The sequence below is a fragment of the Erinaceus europaeus genome, chromosome 3 (assembly GCF_950295315.1).
Source record: "Erinaceus europaeus chromosome 3, mEriEur2.1, whole genome shotgun sequence".
Taxonomy (NCBI): Eukaryota; Metazoa; Chordata; class Mammalia; order Eulipotyphla; family Erinaceidae; genus Erinaceus; species Erinaceus europaeus.
In genome coordinates this window covers 70,811,409-70,838,568 of record NC_080164.1, presented here as the reverse complement: position 1 = coordinate 70,838,568, position 27,160 = coordinate 70,811,409, and the positions used below count along the sequence as shown (strand labels likewise).

The 27,160-nt window shown below is 38.0% G+C and overlaps 2 protein-coding genes across 6 annotated transcripts in view; one reads left to right on the top strand and one right to left on the bottom strand.

Annotated features, from left to right (window-relative positions):
• Window positions 1-14,119, top strand: part of EIF5B (eukaryotic translation initiation factor 5B) — a 63,862-nt gene extending 49,743 nt beyond the window's left edge. For 3 of the 4 annotated variants that reach the window (XM_060187463.1, XM_060187464.1, XM_060187460.1), the window contains exons 14-24: window positions 2,398-2,539; window positions 3,671-3,802; window positions 4,196-4,378; window positions 5,060-5,221; window positions 6,232-6,363; window positions 9,007-9,138; window positions 9,223-9,299; window positions 9,411-9,575; window positions 10,462-10,600; window positions 12,190-12,351; window positions 12,541-13,273. In XM_060187463.1, the coding sequence (XP_060043446.1) occupies window positions 2,398-2,539; window positions 3,671-3,802; window positions 4,196-4,378; window positions 5,060-5,221; window positions 6,232-6,363; window positions 9,007-9,138; window positions 9,223-9,299; window positions 9,411-9,575; window positions 10,462-10,600; window positions 12,190-12,351; window positions 12,541-12,648 (1,534 nt within the window). In that variant the 3' untranslated portion in view covers window positions 12,649-13,273. Of the gene's footprint in view, window positions 1-2,397; window positions 2,540-3,670; window positions 3,803-4,195; window positions 4,379-5,059; window positions 5,222-6,231; window positions 6,364-9,006; window positions 9,139-9,222; window positions 9,300-9,410; window positions 9,576-10,461; window positions 10,601-12,189; window positions 12,352-12,540; window positions 13,274-13,601 lie in introns of those variants that run through there. The other variant, XM_060187461.1, reaches the window with a different exon arrangement.
• Window positions 13,752-27,160, bottom strand: part of REV1 (REV1 DNA directed polymerase) — a 93,361-nt gene continuing 79,952 nt past the window's right edge. For both annotated transcript variants that reach the window (XM_060187458.1, XM_060187459.1), the window contains exons 12-23: window positions 26,773-26,892; window positions 22,849-23,069; window positions 22,474-22,646; window positions 18,424-18,526; window positions 17,563-17,728; window positions 16,955-17,154; window positions 15,857-16,087; window positions 15,324-15,426; window positions 14,798-15,018; window positions 14,555-14,702; window positions 14,326-14,428; window positions 13,752-14,145 (exon numbers count right to left, since the gene is read on the bottom strand). In XM_060187458.1, the coding sequence (XP_060043441.1) occupies window positions 14,034-14,145; window positions 14,326-14,428; window positions 14,555-14,702; window positions 14,798-15,018; window positions 15,324-15,426; window positions 15,857-16,087; window positions 16,955-17,154; window positions 17,563-17,728; window positions 18,424-18,526; window positions 22,474-22,646; window positions 22,849-23,069; window positions 26,773-26,892 (1,901 nt within the window). In that variant the 3' untranslated portion in view covers window positions 13,752-14,033. The remainder of the gene's footprint in view (window positions 14,146-14,325; window positions 14,429-14,554; window positions 14,703-14,797; window positions 15,019-15,323; window positions 15,427-15,856; window positions 16,088-16,954; window positions 17,155-17,562; window positions 17,729-18,423; window positions 18,527-22,473; window positions 22,647-22,848; window positions 23,070-26,772; window positions 26,893-27,160) is intronic.

The following is a 27,160-nucleotide window of genomic DNA, read 5'->3' as shown; positions in this document are numbered from 1 at the left end:
TCTTGTTGAGTTAGGTGGGTTTCCTGTAGAAAACATATTGTTGGGTTGTGTTTTCTGATCCATCTTCCTACTCTGTGTCTTTTAATAGGTGAATTCAGGCCATTGACATTTATTGATATCAAAGATTGAAGATATTTGAACGCCATTCTTGTAGAGTTTGAGTGTTTTGAAATATGTCCTATTTGTGGTGGTCTTGTTTATAGGAGACCTTTCAGAACTTCTTGGTGATGGTTGATTCCTTCAACTGTTGTTTGTCTGAGAAGGTTTTGATGCTTCCATCTAGTCTGAATGACAGTCTAGCAGGATATAGTATTCTTGGCTGAAAGCCTTTCTCATTGAGCACTCGATAGATATCTTGCCATTCTCTTCTGGCCTGTAGTGTTTGTATGGAGAAGTCTGCTGCTAATCTTATGGGTTTTCCTTTGTAGGTGACTCTTTGTTTTTCTTTTGCAGCCTTCAGGATCCTTTCTTTATCCTTATTCCTTTCTATTCTAAGTATGATATGTCTTGGTGTCTTTAGGTCTGGGTTAATTCTGTTTGGTACCCTCTGTGCTTCTTGAATTTTTATATCTTTGATGTTGTCTAGACTAGAGAAGTTTTCAGCTAATATGGCCTGGAAAATGCTTTCTTCCTCTTCTTCTCTTTCTTCCTCTGGTATGCCAATAATGCGTATATTGTTTCTTTTGAAGTCATCCCATAGGACTCTGTTGTTTTCAGCATCTCTTTTTGTGATCTCTTCTTTTTTAGTTGTCTTTAATTCATCCTCGATCTTGCTAATTTTGTCTTCAGCCTCATTGATTCTGTTCTCTCTGCCCTCTACTGTTTTCTGGAGTTCATCTATTTTGTTGCCCTGTTCTGATACTATTTTAGCTTGTTCAGCTTAGTTGCATTCTTAGCTCAGCGATTTCAGCTTTCAGCTATCTAATGACCATGAGATAATTAGTATTTTCTTCCATATTCTCATTTCTTGTTCCTGCATTTCTGGTTACAATTTTTTCAAATTCTTTACTCATTCCTGTCATTATTTCCTTAGCTAATGTTTGGATGTTGAACTCATTATTTTATGCTTCACCCTCTGGAGGACTTTTAGCTGGACTCTTGTCCTGGTTCGATTCTCCCGTATTTTTTCTTGTTGTTTTAACCATTTTATATTTTATGTTATGAGTTCCCTTTATCAGTACTTTTCAAATTATTGATCACTATTGCCTGGATTGACTTGTGTCTAAATAAGTTAATTAAAGGGTTCACAGTGGTGGAAGTTAACAGTTGTTTCAATCTCTGAGTTGGAGCTCAGTGGTTTAAAAGCCTTTTTTTTTCTTCCCTGTAGGCTATGGGAGCCTGAGGGCTTTTAAACTATCAATAGGCTTCTTAGCTTAATCACTGACTCCTGACCAAGAGATTAAGCAGGGTGTGGCAGAGATAATCCAGTGGTTATGCAAAGAGACTTTTATAATCCCTCAACTATGCCACCAAGGTATAGGTCTTCTGAGTTTCCTGGTTAGATCTCTGTCCCCTGGTGTCTCTTCCTGTCTCTGCTCCAGATTCTGAGGGTAGTAGTAGTGAAGACTCAGAGTTGCACTTGGTGAGTCTCTGGGGAGTCCTCTCCTCCCTTAAGCAGTCCCCTTGTTTGTGGAGCAGACTGGAGGTGGTGTCTCAACTGATAAACTACTGAACTGTTAGCAGTCTCTTAATCTCTCCTTAGGCCCCTCTCTCCTCTCTGTCACCAGCCACACATGTTTGTACTCACCGGTGATTTACTGGGTTCCTGTGGTCATTCTAGTCCTGTCTTATTTCTGTCCGGGGTGGTCTCCTTTGGTATTCCTAGTTGATCCGGGAGAGGAGAGGAGAGGAGAGGAGAGGAGAGGAGAGGAGAGGAGAGGAGAGAAGAGAAGAGAAAGCGATCTGCTGCTCGTAGCTCTGCCTCCAGAAGTAGAATAAGGAATAACCAATTTAAAAGAAAGGGAAAACAAACTTAAAAGCAGTACTGTGTGTAATGCATCACAGCAAACCACTGTGGAAGAAGGGATAGGGTAGACAGTTCTGATCTTTCATTGATAGAGTGTAACATTTTATTTGGAAATTTGATTTCTATACAATGAACTATATTCTACTTTGAAAAATATGCCTTAATATATTGTGGTATCATTATACATGAAGCATTTCCCTGTTGTCTCTTGGTCCTGTTCCTTAGTGTACAATCCTTGGTCAGGTCAACAAAATTGGTAGGCATACTGGAATAACTTTTGGAGCTAATTTCAGATCATAGTTCATTTAAGTGTCGGCAAGTTAAGATTAATGAAGTGTTTATTTAATTTTATTTTTGTTAAGGTTTTACAAATAAAATTTTAAGTAATTTCAACTTTAATATTTATTTCATTTTTTCCTTTTTTTCATTAGTAATTTGAGGAACAGAGGAAGTTCTCTTTGTGATATTGCCATTTTAGTTGTTGACATTATGCATGGTTTGGAACCCCAGACAATTGAGTCTATCAACCTTCTGAAATCTAAAAAATGTCCCTTCATCGTTGCACTGAATAAGGTAAGTGCTTCTGAGATGTCAGATTTTGCAAAGATGCTTCCTACCTTCTTTGTGATTAAAAAATGGTAGTATGTCTCTTATATATAAGAAAATAATAGTTCAGTGTATTTTGAGAAATCTGTACATGCACATAACGACCATCATTCAGGATAAAGACCATTTCCAAACTCGTAGACAGTTTTATCATGCTTCTATTGTCAGAATGTACCTATCTAAAACTGAACACTCTGTCACTAAAAGCTAGTTTTGCCTGTTTTATAGTTTTAGCAATTGTGAAATAGAATGTTAAATTTATGACTGGATTTTATTTCAGCAGATTATTATATTCATAGTGTACTGGAATATATGACATACATAGTACATTAGATTTTTTAAAAATATCTTTATTGGGGAATTAATGTTTTATATTCCACAGTAAATACAATAGTTGTACATGCATAACATTTTCCAGTTTTCCACATAACAATACAACCCCCACTATGTCCTCTGTCATCCTTGGATCTGTATTCTCCCTACCCACCCACCCCCTGAGTCTTTTACTTTGGTGCAATATGCCAATTCCAGTTCAGGTCATTAGATTATATTTTGATTGCAGATTAATTATAAATATTATGTACTAAGATTATGGATTGTTGAATTATAATTAATCCGTTTGAGCCACACACTTTTTATCTCCCTTTGTTCTCAATTTCTCACGGTCTTATCTAAGTTGAATAAAAAAGAAAAAAGTGAATTGGGAGGTGACTCATGCAGTAAGATGCACATGAGGGTATACCTGCAGAGAGATGCCTGCACATAGGGTAGGACACTGGACTCTAAAGCATGAGGTTTCACGTTCAGTCCCAGACATTACATATGCCAGAGTTATGCTCTGGTTCCCTCTTCTTTCTCATTATAAATAAAGCCTTCTAACAAAACAATTACTCAGTAATAAGATGGAACCATATATAATATGTAGAAGTCCATAATTAGTAGTGATGTATGTCTTTATCCATGTGTATCATAAGTTAACCTCAGCCCCCTTCCATTTTTTTTGCTTTTGAGTTCTAAGAGTTTTTAGCCTTAGTTAAAAATTTTTAAGTATTGGAGAGATATATAGAATGTTTCTTATGAAAAAAAAAAACTTTTCAGATTGACAGGTTGTATGATTGGAAAAAGAGTCCTGACTCTGATGTGGCTGCCACTTTAAAGAAGCAGAAAAAGAATACAAAGGATGAATTTGAGGAGCGGGCAAAGGCTATTATTGTGGAATTTGCACAGCAGGTAAGAAAGCTCTCCCTGCTTATTAAGAGTTTATCATAGAATATACTAAATATTCTGTGACACTTATATGTGTATCTTTAACAAAGCCAGAATTTATATCGTTTCATTTTTATCTATTGCACCTCCCAAACCCCCTTTTCACTTTAATACCATACTTTTACTTTTATTTGATATTTCAAAGATTTCTTTGTAGCTGTTTGCTTAAATTTAAAAAATGGAATTTTATTGAAACAACTTTTGTGTAATATTAATACCTACATATAGTGAATGATTGTTTTTTGAGGAATTTTAGAATAATTAGCCGCTTACAAGTCTTGGTTTCTGTCATTTTTATTCTGAATACTTCCTTTCACTGTTTGGCCTTTGGAATGATTTTGCTTCTTAAATCTCTAGGGTTTGAATGCTGCTTTGTTTTATGAGAATAAAGATCCACGCACTTTTGTTTCATTGGTACCTACCTCTGCACATACTGGTGATGGCATGGGAAGTCTGATCTACCTTCTTGTTGAGTTAACTCAGACGATGTTGAGCAAGAGACTTGCACATTGTGAAGAGCTGAGAGCACAAGTGATGGAGGTAATGGCCATATTATAATTCTTGGCGCCCCCCCCCCCCCTTTTTAAGAATTTGTTTTATTTTAAAATCTTTTTTTGATTGGATAGAGACAGAGAACTTGGGAGGGGTGGGGGAGATAGGAAGAGAGACGGAGGCACCTGAAGCCCTTCACCATTTTGATGCTTTTCCCCTGCAGGTGGGGACCGGGGGGTTTGAACCCAGGTCCTGCCACACTGTAATGTGAGCACTTAATCAGGTGTGCCGCCACCTGGCCCCAGTTTTTTTTTTTTTTTTGCCTCCACGGCTATCACGGGGGCTCTGTGCCTGCACTATGAATCCACCGCTTCTGGAGGCCATTTTCCCCCCCTTTTGCTGTTCTTGTTGTTTATCGGTGTTATTATTGTTACTACTGTCATTGTTGCTCTTGTTGTTAATGTTGGATAGGATAGAGAAATTGAGAGGAGGGGAAGACAGAGAAAGATAAGACACCTGTAGACCTGCTTCATCACTTGTGTAGTGACTCCTTCCCCCCCGCAGGTAGGAAGCTGGGGGCTGGAACTGAAATCTTTAGGCTTGTCCTTGTACTTCACTTCCTTTTTTTTTTTTTTTTAAATCCAATTCCTGGGGATATTTACTACTTTTAGATATAATCAGCTTGGTCCATGTAGCATATATTACTCACTTTGTGACAATGTTTCTTAGGTTAAGGCTCTACCAGGAATGGGCACCACAATAGACGTAATACTGATCAATGGACGCTTGAAGGAAGGAGATACAATTATTGTCCCTGGAGTAGAAGGGCCCATTGTAACTCAGATTAGGGGCCTTCTGTTACCTCCTCCTATGAAAGAATTAAGAGTAAAGGTAAGTAAAAAAAAAAAAAAAAAAAGCTTGTTCATGAAAACTTGTACAGTATTTAGAAGCTCTTTCAAAGTTCCTCATTTCAGCAGCTACTTAATGTATAGCACATAGATAAGATAGTCCTCACTCCTGAGGTCATTAGATAATTAAACCTGGTGATAGGGAAGGGGCCATGTGTCAGATTACAGACATGAAGCATGTTTTGGTTCTTCATGGTGAAGTAGGTTTTTTCTGTTCTTTTTTTTTAAATACTGGTTCAGTAAAATACATAAGCCTACAATATCAACAAATCAGAATTTAACTAGCAGATTCAAAATCAGAATATGTTTATATCTCACAAACCTTTTTTTGCTCCTCTTTATGAATTTAGCTCCCTCCCCAAATATCAGGTCTATTATATTTTTTTGAGAATGGTTAAGTCCTTGTTTTTAAGATAGTTTTGATACCTTGAGAGCGTATCTCTAAGGATGTGTCTTAAGAAACTGTAATTGCCACTGTATGTTCTTTCATATATGCTTTCTTCTAGTAAAAAATATTTATCTCTATTGTTGCATATAGTTATAGTTCTTTTTTGTTGTGTTATTCCATTGCATAAATGTACCATATGGTTTTTTCTTCCCCGTTGATTTGCAGTACGCTATCTCCACATAAAAATTATAATTTTTACTAATACTTATTGTGAGCATTCTTGTATTACCTCACATAAGTTTTTCCAGTTTTAATTGGGAACAATTTAAAAAAAAACACTTTTTACTTGTTTTATTTTTATCTGAATAGAGACAGAGAAACCAAGATGGAAGAGAGACAGACACTTCCAAGACTGCTTGTTGTGAAGCTTCTCCCCCACCCCCACCCCGTGGGTCCACCACCTGGCCCTGTGGGGGCGAATAAAGTTGAATGTCTCCATTTTTTATTGTTATCATTTTGTCATGTGTAAAGAAAACATTACACACCTGGCATTGCAAATCATCTTTCAGATAAGTGTGGCAACTAACGTGTTTTGATCTTTGTAGAATCAGTATGAAAAGCATAAAGAAGTAGAAGCAGCTCAGGGAGTCAAGATTCTTGGAAAAGACCTGGAGAAAACATTGGCTGGCTTACCTCTCTTGGTGGCTTATAAAGAAGATGAAATTCCAGTTCTTAAAGTAAGTTATTTCAGTATTAATTTGAGTTCTGCCGTGTCTCAGCTAGCAAGTTGCCAAGAAAAAATAATGGGTATGTTCATTTTTATGAAGCCTTATCTGGTGGCCTCCTAGTAGACAGTTGATGCTCTAAAGTAATTTTTTTTTTTTTTTTTTTTTGCTCTAAAGTAATTTTGTGCAGTCATGTGAATATTGACATATACAGTAGAATTTTTTAGGTTTATTTTTTTCCAACTTAATGCTTTGAATTTATTTTAAAAAATTTATTATATATTTATTATTGAATAAAGATGAGAAATTGAGAGGGGATAGGAGGTAGAGAGGGAAAGAGAGGCACTGCAGCTCAGCTTCACCACTTCTCTCGAAAGTGACTGTAATTCAAACTTCAACCTAGCCGTCTACTGAGAGACATTTTGCAGTTGTCTTACTGATTTTAACTACTCTGAAGAGGTCTCCTCTTCTGCAAGTTTGATTTTTTTTTTTTTAGTCACTTAATAGTGATTTAAAAAATTATAAGATAACGGGTATAATTCCACACCTTTCCCACTATCAGATTGTGTCCTCATTCCCTCCATTGGAAACCGCACTAGTTCTCCCAAGATCACAGATATGGTTTAACTATTTTTTTCTGTGGTCCTGTCTTCTATTCCTTTCTAATTCACACCTACTACTTCTGAGTGTGATTCCTTCCACCCCCTTTCCTCTCTCTTATGTCATGATGGAAACAGAGTGAGGTGTTCTGCTGGACCTGATGAGTTATCTACAGTAGAATTTTGAAAGGAAACATTTAAGAAAGAAGTTAATCACTCCACCTGCAGGGGAGTTGCTTTACAGGAGGTGAAGCAGGTCTGTAGGTGTCCATCTTTCTATATCTTCTTTATCAATCTTCTCCTTTCTCAACTTCTGTCCTAACCAACAACAATAAAGAGAAAGTTAGTCAAAAGTGGGGCCAGGTGATGGCATACCTGGCTGAGCACACATGTTACAAAGTGCAAGAACCCAGGTTTAAGCCCCTGCATGGGGAAAGATTTAGAAGTGGTGAAGCAGGGCTGCAGGTGTTCCTCTGGCTTTCTGGCTGTCTCTATCAAATAAAGATTTTTAAAAAATCATTTTAAAAATAATAAAAGTAAAAGTTAATCAAAAGTTAGAAATTCAGTGTTGTTGTATAGGTTTTCCCTTTTTGCACACTCAGTGTGTGCAAGATTTCACCGATCCACTGATGACTTTCATTCTTGATAGCAGTGGAACTTCCGTCCAATATATAGAACAAGGGCTTAAAACTGAAACTGCCCATGTTAAAAACCTCAGTTACCCTACCCAGTATGCTCAGCTTTCATTCCTATTTTGTTAAGATCCCCTAATGTAGATACAACTAGAAAAAAAATCTTAAAAATGACTGGAAGTCACTTCAGAGTTTTGTTTGCCTATTCATAGGAACTTAGGACACCTGAGTCTGTAGTCATATAAAAACCTATCTTTGAGCCATAGTCTACTTGTTCATTACTAAAGATACATCTGTACTTAGGTCTGAGGTTTTGAGATCACCACTGTTCCATGGAGTAGCACCAGGCTACCTTAGTGTCCCTCTGGGCAGTTACTGTGACATGGACTTTTGCATCTCAGTGGCATCTACATGATTCTTCTCCCTTGGCCCCACGCCACCCCCCTTAAAATTTACCCTCTATCTCCAGATAAGCAGTGCTAGAGGGAAGACTTGTTGAGATTATGGTTGTATGGCATTTCATAAGTAAGGCAGTCAAGGAGACTATGAGCTGTCACATTTCATTTACATAGTATTTTAATATTTTAAGAGTTTTTGTCATTCTACTCTTTTCCTTTTTTTAAAAGCTGATTAGAAGTTAATATTCCATCTTGTAAATTAAGAAATGGATGGTTCCAAAGTTCCTTCATTCCAGTGCAATTTCCAGTTGTGCTATACTTGTGCTCTTTCTTAGTCCTGGCTTCATATTTTCAAACGGGTAATTCAAGGATAGAAAATGGACTGGGGGGAGTCGGGCTGTAGTGCAGCAGGTTAAGCGCAGGTGGCGCAAAGCACAAGGATAAGGATAACCGGCGTAAGGATCCCGGTTCGAACCCCGGCTCCCCACCTGCAGGGGAGTCGCTTCACAGGCGGTGAAGCAGGTCTGCAGGTGTCTATCTTTCTCTCCTCCTCTCTCCATTTCTCTCTGTCCTATCCAACAACGACAACAACAATAATAACTACAACAATAAAACAACAAGGGCAACAAAAGGGAATAAATAAGTATTAAAAAAGAAGAAGAAGAAAATGGACTGGCTGGTGGTGTGCCTGCTGGATCGCACACGTCATTATCCGGGAGGACTCATGTTGAGTTCATGGTCCCCCTGTAGAGTAGAGGGGGTGAAGCTTCACAAACATTGAAGAGGTGAGGTGGTCTTCTCTTTGCTTTTATTGTTGTCTCCCCTGCCCTTCCCTCCTCCCCCATCCACATGTCTAGTGCATCAGGAAACAAGGAAGTTAGCAAGAAAAAAATGGTTGCCCAAAGCTGGTAGAATCTTCATGTAGGCAAGTGAGCCCCAGCAATAAACCTGGTGGCAAAATGGAAAAAAAAAAAAATTTAACTCTAAGTTGCTGCTATTAGAGATGTATTTATATTTCTTTTCAAGGATGAATTGATTCATGAGTTGAAACAGACACTAAATGCAATCAAATTAGAAGAAAAAGGAGTCTATGTTCAGGCATCTACACTGGGTTCTTTAGAAGCTCTCCTTGAGTTTTTGAAAACATCAGAAGTACCCGTAAGTGATTCTACTAAAGTCCACAGGTTGGTTTGTACTGTTTGTTACTTAATGCAGTTAAAATATGAAACTCTCCTTTTCCAGTATGCAGGAATTAACATCGGCCCAGTCCACAAAAAAGATGTCATGAAGGCTTCAGTGATGCTGGAACATGATCCTCAGTAAGTGATTTCTTTTCTGCTACAAAGACTTTTGTAATTTCCTTTTTTTTTTTTTAAGGACTGTGCTTTGTGACATACTGTTTTACATTTAATGTTCTTTTATCCTTTCAGATATGCAGTTATTTTGGCCTTTGATGTGAGAATTGAGCGGGATGCACAGGAAATGGCTGATAGTTTAGGAGTTAGAATTTTTAGTGCAGAAATTATTTATCATTTATTTGATGCCTTTACAAAATATAGACAAGACTATAAGAAACAAAAACAAGAAGAATTTAAGTAAGTTACTGATTTTATTTATTCTTTGGTAATGAATGAAGTTGACTGGGAATTACTGAACATATAATAGGGCCTTTTTCAACTACCAAGAGTCTGTTTCCTGAAGCTCCTAGCAGGGCCTCCAGAGCGGAAACAGACTGCTAGAAACTGCAGTCTAAACTTATCCTAACAAACCATTTTAGGCATATATGCATGGGTTGGTGGGAAAATAGAGAATTTTTGGGAGGACTGCTTTTGAATTCTGAAAGAGCGGGTGGTGGTTAGGGTTTGAGACTCATGTGGTTTACAAAATAGACCACACAAATCAAAATGGAGAAGTTCTACTTTAGTTCTAAGCTTGTTGGGACAGAGCTTAGAGTTTTGATCTGCTTACAGTCTTCAGTGATTCAACTTGGAAAGAGTGAAAGATGGAGATAATTGAGGGCAAGGATAGATAGTATAATGGTTATGCAAACAGACTCTCTCCCATGCCTATGGCTCCAAAGTCCCAGGTTCATTCCCCTACACCACCATAAGCCAGAGTTGAGTAGCCCTCTAGTTAAAAAAAAAAAAAAAAGTATAATGGTTATGCAAAGAGGCTGTCGTGCCTGAGGCCCCAAAGTCCCAGGTTCAGTGCCATATAAATCAGAGCTGAGCAGTGCTCTGGTAATATAATAATAAAAGCAAACAATAAAACCCCACATAATTGAGCGTAAGTAGGTAGACATGAATTACGTAGCATACCTACTAGACCAGCAGTATCTTTGCTGCTGGTGTTCCATGCCCAAGAAGGAAAAGTATCTCTTTTACGTTGCGAAAAGCCTTGCAGTTATCCTTTATTTTTTGTTGAAGTGATTGTGTAAGTTTAAAATGTCTTGGATTTCATTTCTTTACTTTTTACTTTTAGGCACATAGCAGTATTTCCTTGTAAGATGAAAATACTCCCTCAGTTTATTTTCAATTCTCGAGATCCAATAGTGATGGGAGTCACTGTAGAAGCAGGTCAGGTGAAGCAGGGGACACCGATGTGCGTGCCTAGCAAAAACGTGAGTTGTGATTGTATTTAATTTATTGGATAGAGACAGAGAAATAAAAGAGGGGCGAGGGAGACAACTGTAACACTGTTTGTGAAGCTTCCCCCCAGCAGATGGGGAACACTTGTTATGAACCTGGGTCTTTCTGTACTCAAAAAACTAGGTGTACCACCACTCAGCCCCAGAATTGTATTTTTAAAGCATCATCTGTTAAAGCCTGGAAGTGTAAAGGTATTGACAAGCAAATCTGCTTTTTGTAACTTATACCTCAGCAGGATTAACACTCCTTAAGCAGTGTTCATCCTAGAAAGTATTACAGTGTACTTTATTTCCATTTATTTTTATTAAAAAATCTTCCTAAGGGAAAGTCCATTCCAACTCCATCATAAGCCAGAGCTGCGCAGTGTTTGGTGTCTGTCTCATTAAAATAAACAAAACATTAAGACTCAATAGTCCTTATTCACATTTTACCAGGAATCCTTCAAGGTGTGCCCTGTTTGTATTTCAGTGTTTATCACAAATCACTTGTTTATTGGATTGAGTACAGATCATGTTTTTACAGGTTTTCAAAGCGTGAGATTTATCTCTTATAATGACTATAATCATGTAAGAACTCCAAAGTGCTTTGTGGCATGCCTGAAGGGGACTTTCAGTCCCTATGAATCTGCCACTTAGAAAACAAGTGACAGTTCTTGCTTAAATCAACTATATCATGTAGTTCCAAAAATACTATTTTTTTCTTCATCTTCTGTAAAGGATCTTCTCCCTATTTATTTGTGGAGCTTTTAAGCCCCTGCATGTATGATTCCCCTGCTCACGGCAGGAGGGGGTAGATAACTACAGCAGTGAAACTTCCTCCTCTGCTGTGCTTAAACCTGGATCACATGTATTCAGTGTAAACAACCTGCTCTGTGAGCTCTCCAACTTTTATTCTGTTATCTGTATGTAGTATTAATTCTTTTGTATGTGGTGTAGTGTGTAACCATTCATCCTGATAACCGTTTTGGTTTGTAGTAACTGCCAGCTTAGATGTCCTTGCTACATTGGGCTTTCTGCATAGGAGTTTCTCTGATGTTAATGTCCTTTGCCCTGGTATCATGTTTGCAATGCACACCTTGAAGGATTCTGGGCCAGACCAGCAGGTGGAATAGTAATGAAGCATTTTCTCAGGCGAAGGGTAGATAGCATAATGGTTATGCAAACAGACTCTCTTGCCTGAGGCTCCAAAGTCCCAGGTTCAATCCCCCCGCACCACCATAAGCCAGAGCTGAGCAGTGCTCTGGTTAAAAGAAGAAAAAAAATTATATATTTTCTCTGCTCCAAGTGTTTCTTCAGTGGTAAATCACACATAGATGTTACCTGACTTTTGGTTTCTAGGAGTCTGTGCTTCTATACTGTTTCATTGAATTTATTTATATGTAGTAATTCCCCCCCCCATGTAGTTCAGAAACGTGTTCTTGTTAGCACTTTGTATCTCCAACAAAGCAAGCAACAGTCCCCCCCCCCCCCGAAAAAAGATCAGTTACTTCCTATTCTTATAACCATAGGCAGTGGGGATGTGGTAGTGTCATCAATATTTATAGTTTCTGTTCTTACTTTAGTTTGTTGACATTGGAATAGTAACAAGTATTGAAATAAACCATAAACAAGTGGATGTTGCAAAAAAGGGACAAGAAGTTTGTGTCAAAATAGAACCTATCCCTGGTGAATCTCCCAAAATGTATGGAAGACATTTTGAAGCTACAGACATTCTTGTCAGTAAGGTAAGCATTTTAGCAAGAGGACTATTTTTTTAGGACTTGATATAATCTGGCTTTTAATAGTAATGCCCCCTTTAGCCTGTATAGTTCCTTTTGTACTTGGCTGGTACAGTATACTGGAACTCTACTCCCCTGAAGAGCAGACATGCCTTTTCTTTGGCACTTAACACTTCTACTATTTGTACTTTGCAGATTAGTCGGCAGTCTATCGATGCCCTCAAAGACTGGTTCAGAGATGAAATGCAGAAGAGTGACTGGCAGCTCATTGTGGAGTTGAAGAAAGTATTTGAAATCATCTAATTTTTCCACGAGGTAGAAATTGGAGTAAATGCAATATTATGTTGTGATATCACCAATAAGACCAAAATGAATGGGTGTATGTGGACACTGATGAACTTAAGTATGGAAGGAGAAAAATAGGTGTATAAAATGTTTTCCATGAGAAACCAAGAAACTTACACTGGTTTGACAGTGGTCAATTACATGTCCCCACAGTCCCAATGTGCCTGTTCACTTGCCCACCCACTCTACTGGCTGCTGTTTTAAAGGTTGCCCTTCCCCAAATTTGGATTTTTATTACAGATCTAAATAAAGCCCTTTCAATTTTATACTGATTAAGTCAGTACTACAGTATTTGATTAACCAGGCTTCTGCAGATTTTGTGATTCTTGGGACTTTTTTGATGTAACAAGTAATTTTTATTTATGCATATCTTTCCTGGTGATTCTCTCCCCCCAGCATTTTTCTGCATATGCCTTTAGGGATTTTTTAAAAATAGAAAATTAGGTATTCTAATACTGCTTTATCTGCTTTGTGTGAAACCATGGTGTAAAGCATAGCTGGCTATTTACTGCTTGTATAGTCACAAGAGTCACTGTAATCAGCATAATTCTGAACTACCAATAAAGAAAACATTCACCAGTCAGCTCTGTTAGGCTTCCATGTTAGAGTAGCTCTTCTACCATGACTCCTTATCCTTAAGTGTCATACCCTGTGTATTCATACATGCTAGCAGTTGGATTTTTATCTACATTGTCTTAGGAACTTTTTCTGACGAGACAGTCTGAGAGTTGCTGCGGTGAGCAGTGTGGGAACGGTCTATCTACATGAGCATATGTACTTTCCTCAATTTAAGAAATTATTAGTGTGTCTATTTGTAGCACAGTATTGAAGTCAGTATCGGGGTTTAAGGGAAATGTTCCAAGAATTTTCAGATACTTAACACCTCTTAACCATTTGTTTGACTTTTCCAGGAACAAATAATCTTAATGGACAAGTAAAGATTTCTCCTGTATTTATGACTGGAGACAAGATTGTCTAGAAGCTTTACTTTTGCTTGAAACAAGCAGAATCCCAGGCTCAGACCTCTCAGGAATTTCAAAACTTAACATAGAGCCTGTACAAAATATACATACAGTTCTTTATTAAACAACTGTAAACACTTCACTGTAAAAATTCATAAAACTTTATAAACAAACATTTTTGTAAATAGAATCTATTCTACAGTAAAAGAACACAATTATTTACATGCAATACTGACAAATTTGGCACTTATTGAAAAGAAATGTACAAAAGGCTTTAAAATAAATTATAAAAACTCAGAGCATTACTATCATGCACTTTGAAAATACCTCACAAGCACTTATGGCACAACTAGCAGGGAGCAGCAGGCTTCCTGGTAGTATTTATGTAACTTTTAATGTGCTTCCATAAGTTTGTTGTAAAACCACCTGAACATTGTCAAGAATAAAGTCAAATGCCATGTTCCAAACTGATTCCACCGACTGCTGCATCAACCTAAAGGTGGGGGAAGAAAGAAACAGCCTGAGTAAAAGACTAATTCCTTTAATAGTGTAACGTATCTTAAGTATTCCTTACTGTCTGGACAAAAAATAAACATTATCTCAGTGATATCCAAAAGTACAGCTCTTGTTTAGTGCCTTGACGATTTTTCTTTTGTACATACTAAACATTTACCTTTTCATATATTTTATTACTAGATCCAGTTTTTCCAAATCTTTTTCCTCTATTAGATCAGTACAATATTTCACAACTTGTAGGATGTCTTCTTCCATTGGATCTAGGAAGAAGAAAGGCAGAAATCTGTATAGATGAAGGAAAACTGCCAATTCTAGCACTGATTTTAAGCTCTGAAATTCCTAGAACCATGTTAATTAACACCTCAGTCTTCACCAGTCAAGCCAACCTGAAATAGTAGTTATCCATTCTTTGAGCAAGGTCTTCACATCACTGAACTCCACGGCTCCAGCTAGGTTGGGTGGTAGGGGTCTAACACGGTCAGATGGGTCAGCTGGAAGGCCTGGTACAACTGACATGGAAGATAATTCTCCCTGCTAAAAAAAAAATTTTTGAAAAAGTGCTATAGTTAAGCACTGCCAAGTATGTTTAGATTTGATAAAAGAAAGCGTCAATATGAAGAAAACATTACCAAAGGTTTCTCAGAAGCTGGGCCCTCATGTTTCAGAAACCCATCAATTAACTTCTGGGGACTTCCACTAGCCCCTGGCACAATCTTTGCAGGACTGTTAAGCAGCTTGTTTTTCAGAGGACTTTGAATCTTTTTCTGAGGACTGCTTGGGTTTTTTTTCTTGTTTCTTTTTCTTTCTTTCACCACTGCTGGTTTTAACTGAAGTAACGAATTCTTTGGCACTAAAAGAATTAACATTAAAAAATCCTAATCACAATATTTGTATAGTAAGGGTGGCCTCTATTTTTTTTATTATTACTTAGATATAATAGGCTGCAATTAACTGTCATCTACTCTAAAGTTATTTTTCTAGTAAAAATATTATGTGCATTCAGACATTTAAATATACCACAGGTAAATAAACAAATGCAACTACAAGTTACAGTTCACGAACACCGACTTGAAGAACTCAGTGTGACTGAGTGGCCTTACGTAGTATAATATGCCTTAATCTTCATTTTGTTATATGTCACATCCAAAGGCTTACCAGTTGTGCTTCCTATCTCTCCCTGTCTCTGTCTTTGATCATATGCTGTTTTCAGTTCCTTTTGAAGCTCAGCAGGAAGAGCAGCAAACACCTCAGGGTCCACCTAGAAGAGACAGTTCAAAGGCCAATGTTAACTGCATGTCATTCTTAGCAGATCACCTATCAGCATTCATTGTATCCTTACAAGGATTTAGAGGTAGAATAGAGCTGGTCTTCCCCCCCCCCCCCCCCACACACACACCAGTCAAAAATAAGCACGCTCAGGAATACTCATGTAATATAAGCACAGAACATCCTCTAATGCAGAAGTGGGCTCAAACTCAGGCTTTGTTACATAAGCAGACCTCTTAAGGCAATGAATAGGAACAGAATGTGTTTAAACTGTAGTGCCTTTTATGCTGCTCTTTTGTCATACTTCATTGCTACATGAGAGGTTGCTGTTAGTCTATGCGGATGTGACAATTTCCTATCCCAGTATGGAATAGTTTGGGGGATGGGTCAGAGTATTTATGATGGTGTAAGATTTAACGTGCCTGTGAAAATGCTGGGAGGGCTATCACATTAATTCCTACATCACTGGTAGGCTCTTGAGGTTCCGGAATTTGTAACAAAACTGTTCCAACTGCTTGTGGCAAAATTCCTGTGTTACAGCCATTTGCTGGTTCTTTCTTTTTATCACCCTGTAGTTCTTGCTGAACAGAACACGCTTGCTCTACTTGTTCCCGGATGTCAGGTGGAAGTGCTTCTAAAACAGATTGATCGAGCTAGAAAACAACATATGTAAGAGTTTGAGCATGCTCTATTTGGAAAAAGAATATTACCAATTTCATTGTGAACAATCTGGGATAATGAACATCAAGTGCTGATAACCAAGCTAGGAGAGTATTTTAGAACATTTTGTTTGATCTTTTGCCATTAAAGCAGCACCCCCAGCCTCCTAAGTGTACACTGGTCAGTATCACACTAGATGGAGAAGAAACAAGATTTGTCAGTTTACTTTTTACTGCTTTGCCTTTGATAAGAGGGGGTTCTAGTGGTCCGGGAGGTGGCGCAGTAGCTAAGGCACTAGACTCTCAAGCATGAGGTCCAGAGTGATGGCTGGTTCTTTCTCTCTCTCCTCCTTTCTTATGAATAAATAAATTCTAAAAAAAAAAAAGGGGGGGGGTTCTAGAAATAACTTATCTACAGCCTACACATCTTCCCTCTGGAAACAAGCAATCTCAATGCCCCCTTTCCAAGCACAGATAGCATGATCTTCTTTAGTCTCCTAGTAACAATTTCCCCAAAATGGTGATAGCTAAAAGCATTTTTCTCCTGTGGTCTCATAGGACAGGTAACTGAGAGACCCTGTAGCACTGCTTCACTTATGAAGCCCCTACCCCCTATCAGTGGCTTGAACCGCTAGATTTATACATGTTACGTGAACAGTCACTTCAGAGAATAGTGGGGGACGCAGCTTCAAAAATTTTTTTCCCCCCACTTCTAACAGTATCATTACGTGATGTCCAAAATAGAGGTCAAGTACCTGCTGACTCATGGGGTAAAAAGTGCCTTTTACATGACTATAGCAGTGTATAAAGCTGTTGTTCTCACTGAGGACCTTAAAACATATTCAGAACAGTTAAGTATACCTGGGAAGGTGATGGGACCTCTATGCTCAGGTTAAATCTTGACTTTAAACTTAGTGGAGAATGTAGACCGTTCCATTTCCCTGAAGACTCAGCTTTGTTGGTGATAGGACTGAGAGTTGACGTCAGATGTGTAGAGAAAGACGGCAAAAAGGTGCAAGTTCTAGAAGCTGATATTTCCAGATCCATAGCAGCTAGAAATACTGAAATACAAAAAATACATATGGGAAATGTGACTTCTGTTTACCATAATCCAGATTTTCTTTGCTTACAGCACCGAGAGGCTATATCAGGTATAATAGAGCACAAGACTTGTGTCATACATAGCTCGAACCTGCAATACCGCACATCGCAGTGATGCTTGCTCTAGTTCTACCTTCTTGCACCAGCGCTGGGGCATCACTGCTCCATGATGAATTTTTTTCAGACTCCAGAATGCAGAAACTTTGACCCCCCAGTGCCAAAAAGTAGATGGGTCGTATCTGGGTCTTGTGCTGAGCAATTGCCCCCCCCCCCCCAAATTAAGTTACCTCAATGGTCTCCAGGTACCTTTCCAATGAGTTTTCTAAGGATATTGGCAGTAAAATGAAGACTACACTGATGGCACTGACCTTCCTTATGCTCCTCTTCTGTGGATTTCTTAGCTTTCTGAACTTGTAAGAGATCAAGGACAGAATGTGACCCACCAGCAAAGTGGCTTGGCTTAACTGATGGGCAACTGGGACACGAGGAAGAGTTTGAATTAATTGGAATCAACTGATTCACATGAATCCCAACCTAGAACCAGAATAAAGAACACATTCTAGGAAAATCTATGTTAAGAATAATAAAGCAAAAGTTCTCTGCTAATCCCTTTAAAAAAATCTTATTTCTAAAATAAAAGACTGAATCACTTCTATTACATCCAGACATTTGCATAATTGACTTACAAGACAACAGCCACCATTTACAAACACAAGTGAACCCACAGGTTGATTTTTAGAGGTAACTAAGGTTTTCATATATGTGTAACATCCTTTATTAAAAGGGATTCTCCTAGATTATCAGATACCAGTGTTAGGAGGCACTCTGAAGTTACAAGATTGCTACTTCATACTCCTTATGGGTCCATCTATTACTTCCAGGGTAATAGTAATAATAAAAAAAAGTTCTTAGTAAAATACAAACTAAAGCTTTTTTTTTTTTTTACCAGAGCATTGCTTAACTCTCCTTTATGGTGGTGTGGGGGTTGAACCTGAGACTTGGGAGCCTTAGGTTTTAGAGTATCTTTGCATAACCGTTATGCTACCTACCCCTTCCTGGCAAACTAAAATCTTTAATCCAAGTATTACAGGTAGAGAACAAAAATTGACTCTTGAGTAAAGGTAACTCAGATGAGAGTTTATAGAAGAGCTTCTAAGTTTCTGTTCTTTATCAAAGGCACTGAAAACTTCCAAGGAAACTCACATACCCCTCTCATACTGAATACTTACCCCTCTCATATCTGATATATTTAGTTTCATTGTATGAAACATATTTAGTGTGGCTTTTCCAATGATCTTTGCACTATCTGTTGCCTGGTCAAGAGTTACAGTCCTGTAAATGAAAACATTAATTTTTACATTTAAATGAGCAGAAGCTTATATTCACTAGTATGTCAGACGTGAAATCTAAGGGATCAGGGAAATTATAAAGCTACCAAAACGTTTAAGCATCCTTAAAAATTTAAGTATTGTTTTCAAAGAAGCCAGTAATAGAAACTTTAATAACTGGTGGAAAGAGGTATAACACTGGAAATGAAGATACAAGTTACCAGAGGACTCAGTCAATTGAAAACAACTTAGTATGCTTTAAAAGAAATTTTAGTTATTACAATACAGGCAATATTATGCAACAGCTAAAGCAGGAAAGCTTTTGCTATGCTTGGCATAGAGCCAATGATTACTTTGACAAATTGAGAGAGAAGGGGAAGACAGGAGGAGAGAAAGATAGACACCTGCAGGTGGGGAGCTGGGGGCCTGAACCAAGATCCTTATGCTGGTCCTTGTGCTTCGCACCATGTGCCTTTAACCCACTGTGCTACTGCCTGGCCCTGTTCATTAGCTCAACAAGTGGACGCAGAAATATGCAAAGGGGCTCGGTGGTGGCACACCAGGCAGTGTGCACGTTACAAGTATTTCTCCCTGGCCTTCCCCCCCTCCCAAGACTAAGTGGAATGTGTAGCTAAGACAAACAGCTGTCTAAAATCCAGAGAGTAGAATATACAATTGTTAAACACCTTTAAGAACTCTTGAAGGAATAAATACTACATGCCCCAAGTAATATTTACTGCATGTTTGTCAGTACCATGAACTTTTTACATAATTGCATCTATGATAAGTGTCCAGAAAACAATATGCCAAATGTTTCTTTCCACCATTTTGCTAGCTAATCAGTTTATTTTTGGTACAGAATAGGTTTTTCATTTTCCCTTATTTCCAACAGATCACTGAAAAAAAAAAAACTGGAAATGATTTTTAAAAGATATAAACAGCAGACTGAAAGAATATAACATGGAACATTGAAAGTAAATTACTAAATGGTAAATTTCCAAATGCCTGTTAAATGCCATAAGCAAAATTTCAACTTGAGAAAAGTCAGTTTCTGCCACTGAACATCATCAGAAAAGCTCACTCGTAGGTGTTAGAATCTGTCTATGGAGACAGCAGATAGGTCTGAGAAGGTTCTTTGATATCCCTTCTCCTAGTCCAACACTGACTAGACTAAGGCATACTGAAAAGAAGGCTATGGAATCGAACACAGGCAGAGTGTAGCCTCGCAAAAGATAAAACTACAACTCTTGGAACCTGTCATCTCTGTATCCCACCCATCCTTTAAGCCAATATTGCAGGCCTCTCTATTCTGCACAAACTTGACATTCTGTGGCTGCCAAAGAGTAAGTCCTTACAACCACCTATTCATGGGAAAGTCAACTTGTACGTGTGCGCATGTATGCACACATAAGCATCCTATTTAGAATCCAGAGCTTGTTAAGACAAGTGGGAAGGACATCAACTGGGTTTAAAAAAAAAAAAAAAACACATCTCAGAAAAGAGTAATGGTGCTGTAAGTATATTTGAGACGAGAGAATAGTGCTATATATCCTCTGGCCCTCACGAGGTTTTTTTTTTTTTGTCCCTCTATTCTTTCTTAGTAAGACACCACAAATGTTTCAATAACAAAAAGTAAGCTAAAAGGAGAGCTGCAATTCAGGAAAAGACCCAACACTGGGACTCCAAATTTGCAGATCAAAACCATACAGACTAGTAACAGTTTGAGGGTCCTAACAAGAGATAACCCCCACATAAAAAGATGAAGTCAATAGATTCCAGATCTACCAAAAAACACTAGAAGCAACTTGAGGGTCAAGTTCAACAGCAATTTCCCAAACTACCTCTAGAATAACAACTTCAGTAGGGAAGGAAATATGATTGTTATGTACCTCAACAAAGCACAGCATTAGACAATTTGAACCAAAAACAGGAAAACTACTAAGGAGAGAGAAAAGATATAGAACAGCAGTGAACAATGGGAGAGAATAAATCATCTATAGTACAAAGTAAACATTCAGGGGCCAGGCAGTCGCACATCTGTCTTAAGTGCACTCATAGTGTGCAAGGACCTGGGTTTAAGATAAAAGTAGGTCTACAGGTGTCTTTCTCTCTCTTTATAGATCTTATTTATTCATGAAGAAGAGAGAATCAGACAAAAGGAAGTTAATGTTCTCAAAACTGAAATTTCGTAGAAAATGCAGCCTGGAAGATAGCAAAGTGGATAAGATATTTGATGCTTAAACACTGTCAGAGTGGTGCTCTTGTGTGTTCTCTCTCATCAGCAATTAAATCTTTAAAATAAAAAATCTAGAAATAGCACTTCAAGTATATATCTAGAAATAAGGGTATAAACATCTAGACTTAAGTGTTGCCAAGAATGGTACCCAGAGTAACATAGCAGGACAAGCAGACGCACATACAGGTATTACATATAGACAAATACTTCAAATTGTAGCTACATATCAACTGAGAGGGATTCCTAGCCTCCAAGGAAATGTTATAAGCAAAAACAGTTATATGTCACTCAAGTATGATAATCCCCATGTGTAGCCCCAGGTTAAATAAAGCCCAGGAACCACATGAAAGCACCATGAACATAACTTTGGGTGTTCCAAGGATTGTGGAGAACTACTATGGCATCTTTCCACTGTGCCTGAAATGAAAAGAATGAAAAGGCTGACTTTGCAGAAAGGTCATGGAAGTGCAAGAAAGGGGGGGAGGGGAATGAAAGTCTCTATGGTTTTTTAAAGTCAACTGACAGTTAAAATTCAGTGCAATATGTCAGTACATATTGATCACAAATCTCATAGGAAGTTTTGTACATTTTTTTTTTCATAAAATACAGAAAGGGGGGGGTGGGGAGACCAGAGCACTATTCAGCACTGGTTTATGGTGGCACTGGGGATTGAATTTGGGACCTCAGAGCCTCAGAAAGAATCTTGCACAAGCTTTATGCTGTCTCCCCAGCACTGACACTTTATATTCTTAACACTGATTAATAAACTAAAATCACTTCTAACATAAGTGAACTGTCTCAAATAATTTTCTGAAATGACTATATTGAATTTTTTCTTTTGGACCATTTCACCGAGTCCTTAATTGGCATAGTTTGTAGTTATTTTTAATTTCTTTTATTGCCACCATGGATATTGTTGGGGCTTGGTGCTAGCACCATTACTCTTCCACTCCTTGTGGTCTTTTTTTTTTTAAATCTACCTTACTGAGACAGGGAAGAATTGAGAGGGAAGGCGGGGATCAAGAGGGACATGTGAAGCACTGCACCACTACTCAGGAAGCTTCCCGCTGTAAGTGGAGCCAGGTCCTGCCCTACCATTCAGCCCCCCAGTTTGAAGTTCTTAAAGAGTTTCCTTGCTTTTATATCATCCATCTACTAGAGTCATCAGGCTGACAAAGCCACATGGAGCCTGTCCATATTTAGGTGAGGAGCACACTTCCAGGCTCAAAACTCCAGGCTTGCTTGTCTGCATGACAATAACCTGAGAGTATCAAAAATTTGACGCCAGGCTGATGCACAGAATATCAAAGAACTTCAAAATCTATGGATCTTTATTAAAATTCTTCCTTGGACTTCATTTTTATATTTTGTTTTATTTTAATGAGAGAAAGAAATGAGATGAGACCAGAGTCCTGCTCAGCTCTGTCTTAATATGATGCAGAGGATTAAACCTGGGACTTTGTGGAGCCTTGAGCATGAAAGTGTTTTTTTTTTTTTTTGCAAGACCATACGGTATCTCTGCTGACCACAGTTTCTGTTAAACAGAGTAATCCTGGGAGGTGGCACAGTGGATAAAGCATTCAATTCCCAGTGCAAATGGGCCAGACCGATTCTCGTAACCTCCTACCATCCGTATTTTACTATTATTTTTAGAGAAAACACAATAATCTGAATTTGAAATGTCAATAGTCAGTATACTTTTCAGATAAATTTACCTGGCAATGTTATCACAAATTCCGTGGCCTCCAAATTTCGCTGTCTCTACAGGGGCCCCTGGCTTGCGTACCATGATTTTCAGAGTTAGTCGTTTACCCTTCATACCAGCAGCTTCAAGTCTTCGTTGAATTTCTTCTGAAAGACTCAGAAGAAAAGCTTCTGCTTCTTTTGGCTAAAGAAAAACAGATAGGAAAAATTTTATATTACTTTCTTATATATCTAATAGTTCACAAGAACTTTAAATCTGGTGAAATCTCTGGGAATACGAAAAGTTTAAAGATTTTTAATTATAGCATTAACAGTCTGTGATTTAGCTGGAAAGACAGGACTGTGTAAAAATGCTAGTAAGGTAAAACTAGTTATAAACTCAGTACCTGTGTAAATCTTATTCCATAATTGATTTCAGCAGAAACAGATTTTCTTTCCTTTTCTGTTCGAACTGGTCTATCATCCAAACCACGGCAGAACCTATAAAGCATTTGACCTGTTTTGGGACCAAATTCTTTCTGGAGTTTTGCCATGGTCATATACTGCAAGTCTCCACAAGTTTTAATTCCCAAAGATGTCAATTTGGATTCCATTGAACGTCCAACTCCTAGAAAAGGAGGGGATACTCTTTAATTCTCTGGATATGAACTATTAAAAGTAAAAAACGTAAACAGTTTTATAAAAAACTATTACTATGCACAAAACAATGAATTTGAAACTATCTACTTTTTTTAGACCAGAGAACTGATCAGCTTATGGTGGGGTGGGAGACTAAATCTGGTACTTTGGAGCCTCTGGCATGAGGGTCTCTTTGCTAACTGAACTGATTAGAATCATAGATTAGAATCCACTACTCAGTTTGGAATTCAGTATAAATGAATGGGTGGGGCGTAAACCAGAACTTCTCAAATATGCCACTAAAATTCTCAAAAGAGAAATTTTCATTACAAAGATCTAGATTTTTGTCTTGTTCACACACACTGCAAGTAATAAACTTGCTTAAAAGAGCCTACCAGATGACTGAAAAACATACTAGAATCTTACTAGGAGAATTTGGGGGGTTCTACTATTTCAGTGAAGACTAAGCTTCAAAGCAGTTTGTGTCATTTTCACTGAATGAAACTAGAATACTAGTTTATGATGCCCTCTCCATTAGTCTTTGGATAATACAGTACCAGTAACCTGGGGAAAATTTCTAAGCAAACAAGGGGAAGTAGGATGTAAGATTATTATTGTTGTTGGCTCCAGGGTTATGGCTGGGGCTGCAGTAGAGGCTGTTTTTTCCCTTTTGTTGTTCTTGTTGTTTATCGTTGTTGTTAGTGCTGCTTTCGTTATGACAGATTATTTTTTGCATAACTATGGTGCTACCTCCCTAGCCAGACAGGCATGTTTCATGCCACAAAGCATCTTCCAATGGCTGGGGAGGTGACTCAAGTGGTTGAGCATCAGACATACATGTGGGGGTCTTCCTCCATGACACTGTCAGCTTTTTTTTTTCCTGGTGCTGCATGTACCAGAGTGGTGCTCTGACTTAATTTCATAGAAAACTCTATCTTTCATGTGCAATAAAATAAATCTTAAAAAAAAAGTTATCTTCCTAAATACCAATCCTCCTACAGCTGGACCAGCATGTAACAATCCCCGTCTTGCTCTGCTTCAAGCCTTATGTTTGACATACCTGGAGTTTTCTAGCTCTCAGTTTTGTCTAGAATCTTTTTTTTTTTTTTTTCCTCCAGGGTTATTGCTGGGCTCGGTGCCTGCACCATGAATCCACCGCTCCTGGAAGCCATTTTTCCCCCTTTTTGTTGCCCTAGTTGTTACAGCCTCGTTGCGGTTATTATTGCCATTGTTGACGTTGCTTTGTTGTTGGATAGGACAGAGAGAAATGGAGAGAGGAGGGGAAGACAGAGAGAGAGGGGAGAGAAAGATAGACACCTGCAGACCTGCTTCACCGCCCGTGAAGTGACTCCCCTGCAGGTGGGGAGCCAGGGGCTCGAACCGGGATCCTTACACCGGTCCCTGTGTTTTGCGCCACGTGCGCTTAACCCACTGCGCCACCGCCCGACTCCCTTGTCTAGAATCTTAACAAAGTATGCATACCTAGGGAACATGTTTAAGAGTGACCATGGGAAACTAACATTTGCATTAAATGTTCCTCACATATTCAGTGTTTTCCATCAATGAGGAAAAAAGAATCTTTTGAGTCTTCTGGAAGGGCTTACTCAAAGGGCTCAGTGTGGTGGTCCAGGAGGTGGCGTAGTGGATAACACATTGGAATTTCAAGCATGAGGTCCTGAGTTTGATTCCTAGCAGCACATGTACCAGAATGATGTGTGGTTCTTTCTCTCGTTCCCATCTTTCTCATTAATAAATGAATAAAATCTTTAAGGGGGGGTGTGCCATTGTGAAGTCTGAAAATTTGTTACCATCAATGTTACTGTTACTTCTAGTCCATATTCTATAAGCAATCTCTCAAAGCAGTTAAATATGAAACAAGGTTCATAGGTTGTCAGCTTTACAAAAGACCTATGGCACTGGAGGCATGAAAGTAAGTTTAAACCAAGATAATTCATTCCCTAATGGAAGTCAGATAAAAAGTGTTAATGGTACTGCCTCCTATTAGTGCCATTTTAAACTTCAAGTCAGAACAAAGGGGAAAAATGCAAAGAATCTGATAACAATAAAAACATCCTCCAGAAGAAAGACATTCACAAAATGGTGAAAACAGTATTTTTGAACATAGGATGGAAAAACCCAAGAGAATGGGAAAATCATAAAGTGCGTTGAACAAAGCTAGAGACTTTGCACTGCTTTTTTTGTTCAAGGATATATATATATATATTTTTGTCGCTGCTTCTGCTTTCCAGTAACTGTCTCAAACCATTTATCTGTACACAGACTAACTTGAAAAACTGACAAGAGGCAATAATTATACTTCAGGGTATTTCTGTTTGGGTAGGGCAGAAATAGCTTTTCAGAATATCTTGAGTATAGAATGAGTACAATAGAAAGGTTCACATACTGGAGAGGGATGACCTAAACACACACGCACAACTTAAAAAACGGTGGAATGAGTTTTACTACATACACAAAAATATCAATTCATGATCCTCAAAGGGAAACTACTTCCTCACGGCTTCCCATATGGGAAGCACACAAAAAATATAGAAGGGCCCCTAGAGGTGGCACAATGGATACAGGCTAGGAATCTCAAGCATTAAGTCTTGAGTTCAATCCCCAGTATCTGTGTCAGTGTTTTGGTTCTCTGTCACCTTAAATAACAATTACATAAATCTTAAAATCATAACGATTCATCTGGTGGCTTTATTCCTCTTAACATGGCTCTATTTTAAAAACCATTTGCTTACTGGGGGTTGGGAGATAGATGACCAAATAGAGGGGACATGCACTATAACATGCAGAAAGACCCGGATTCAAGTCCAGCAGCCATCGGGTGTTATGTTCCAGGGTGAAAACTGTGGCTATAAAAATTCTAACCACCAAAATCACTATAAAAAAAAAAAAAAAGGTAACACTATTTGTTTATATATCAGTCCTGTAGGGTACTTAGGGAAACAGAAGAAAAATCCTCAAAATTTTATCTCTCCATTAGAAAATTTTACCTGAAAACTATTTAAATTTCATCTAAAGGACAGAAAAGTCATTATTTGATATTTATTTTTATGGAAAACTGTTCAGCTCTAGCTTGTGATGGTGTAGGGGACTGAACCTAGGAGCTCAGAGCCTAAGGCATGAAAATCATTTTGCATAAACATTATGCTGTCCTGGAAGTCATTTTTATCATGTTAAAATCATCTCTTAGAATTTCCTGATCTTGCTGAAAAAAAAAAACTTAAAAACACACAAAAAGTGAAGCCATATCTAGATCTTAATAATTCAGAATTTTGAGGGAGTCGGGCAGTAGCACAGCGGGTTAAGTGCAGGTGGTGCAAAGTGCAAGGAGCCCTGGCTCCATACCTGCAGGGGGGTCGCTTCACAAGCGGTGAAGCAGGTCTGCAGGTGTCTTTCTCTCCCCCTCTATCTTCCCCATCTCTCTCCATTTCTGTGTCCTATCCAACAACAACATCAATAACAATAATAGTAACCACAACAATAAAATAACAAGGGCAACAAAAGGGAATAAATATTAAAAATTAAAAAAAATTTGACCTATTATGAAACTCCAAATTTTGTTTTTCATTGCACACAATACTTAAAAATCTTAATTCATATTTTAGAGAAAGTAGATTCTTTATAGAAACACTGATAAATTGTAGACTATATTAAAATCTAAAAAGATCTATATTTACCTGGAAGATTAGTAACTAGCTGACCTCTGATAAAATCATCTACTTCTTCTGGTTTTAAGTGGTACTGGCCATCTGGTTTCGCTTTTCTAGTTGCCATTCTAGCCAGGAGAATATTAGAACCTACAAAGGTTAAAAAAAAAAAAGAAAAGAAAAAAAGGTCTGTCAAGAAATCAAGATTTTTTGAAGCAAAGACATTTAGATAGGCTACCCATCAAATTTCTAAAAACAATTATAATTTCAAATGCATACTTTTGCTTTCTCTCCCTCTCTACCAACCTTCTGGCTGTCTCTATCCAATGAATAAAGATAATAGTCTATAAAGAAAAAGAGAGCCACAGAGAACCAAATTCTTATTATAATCAAATATGCGCAGTAAAAACCAAGGTCA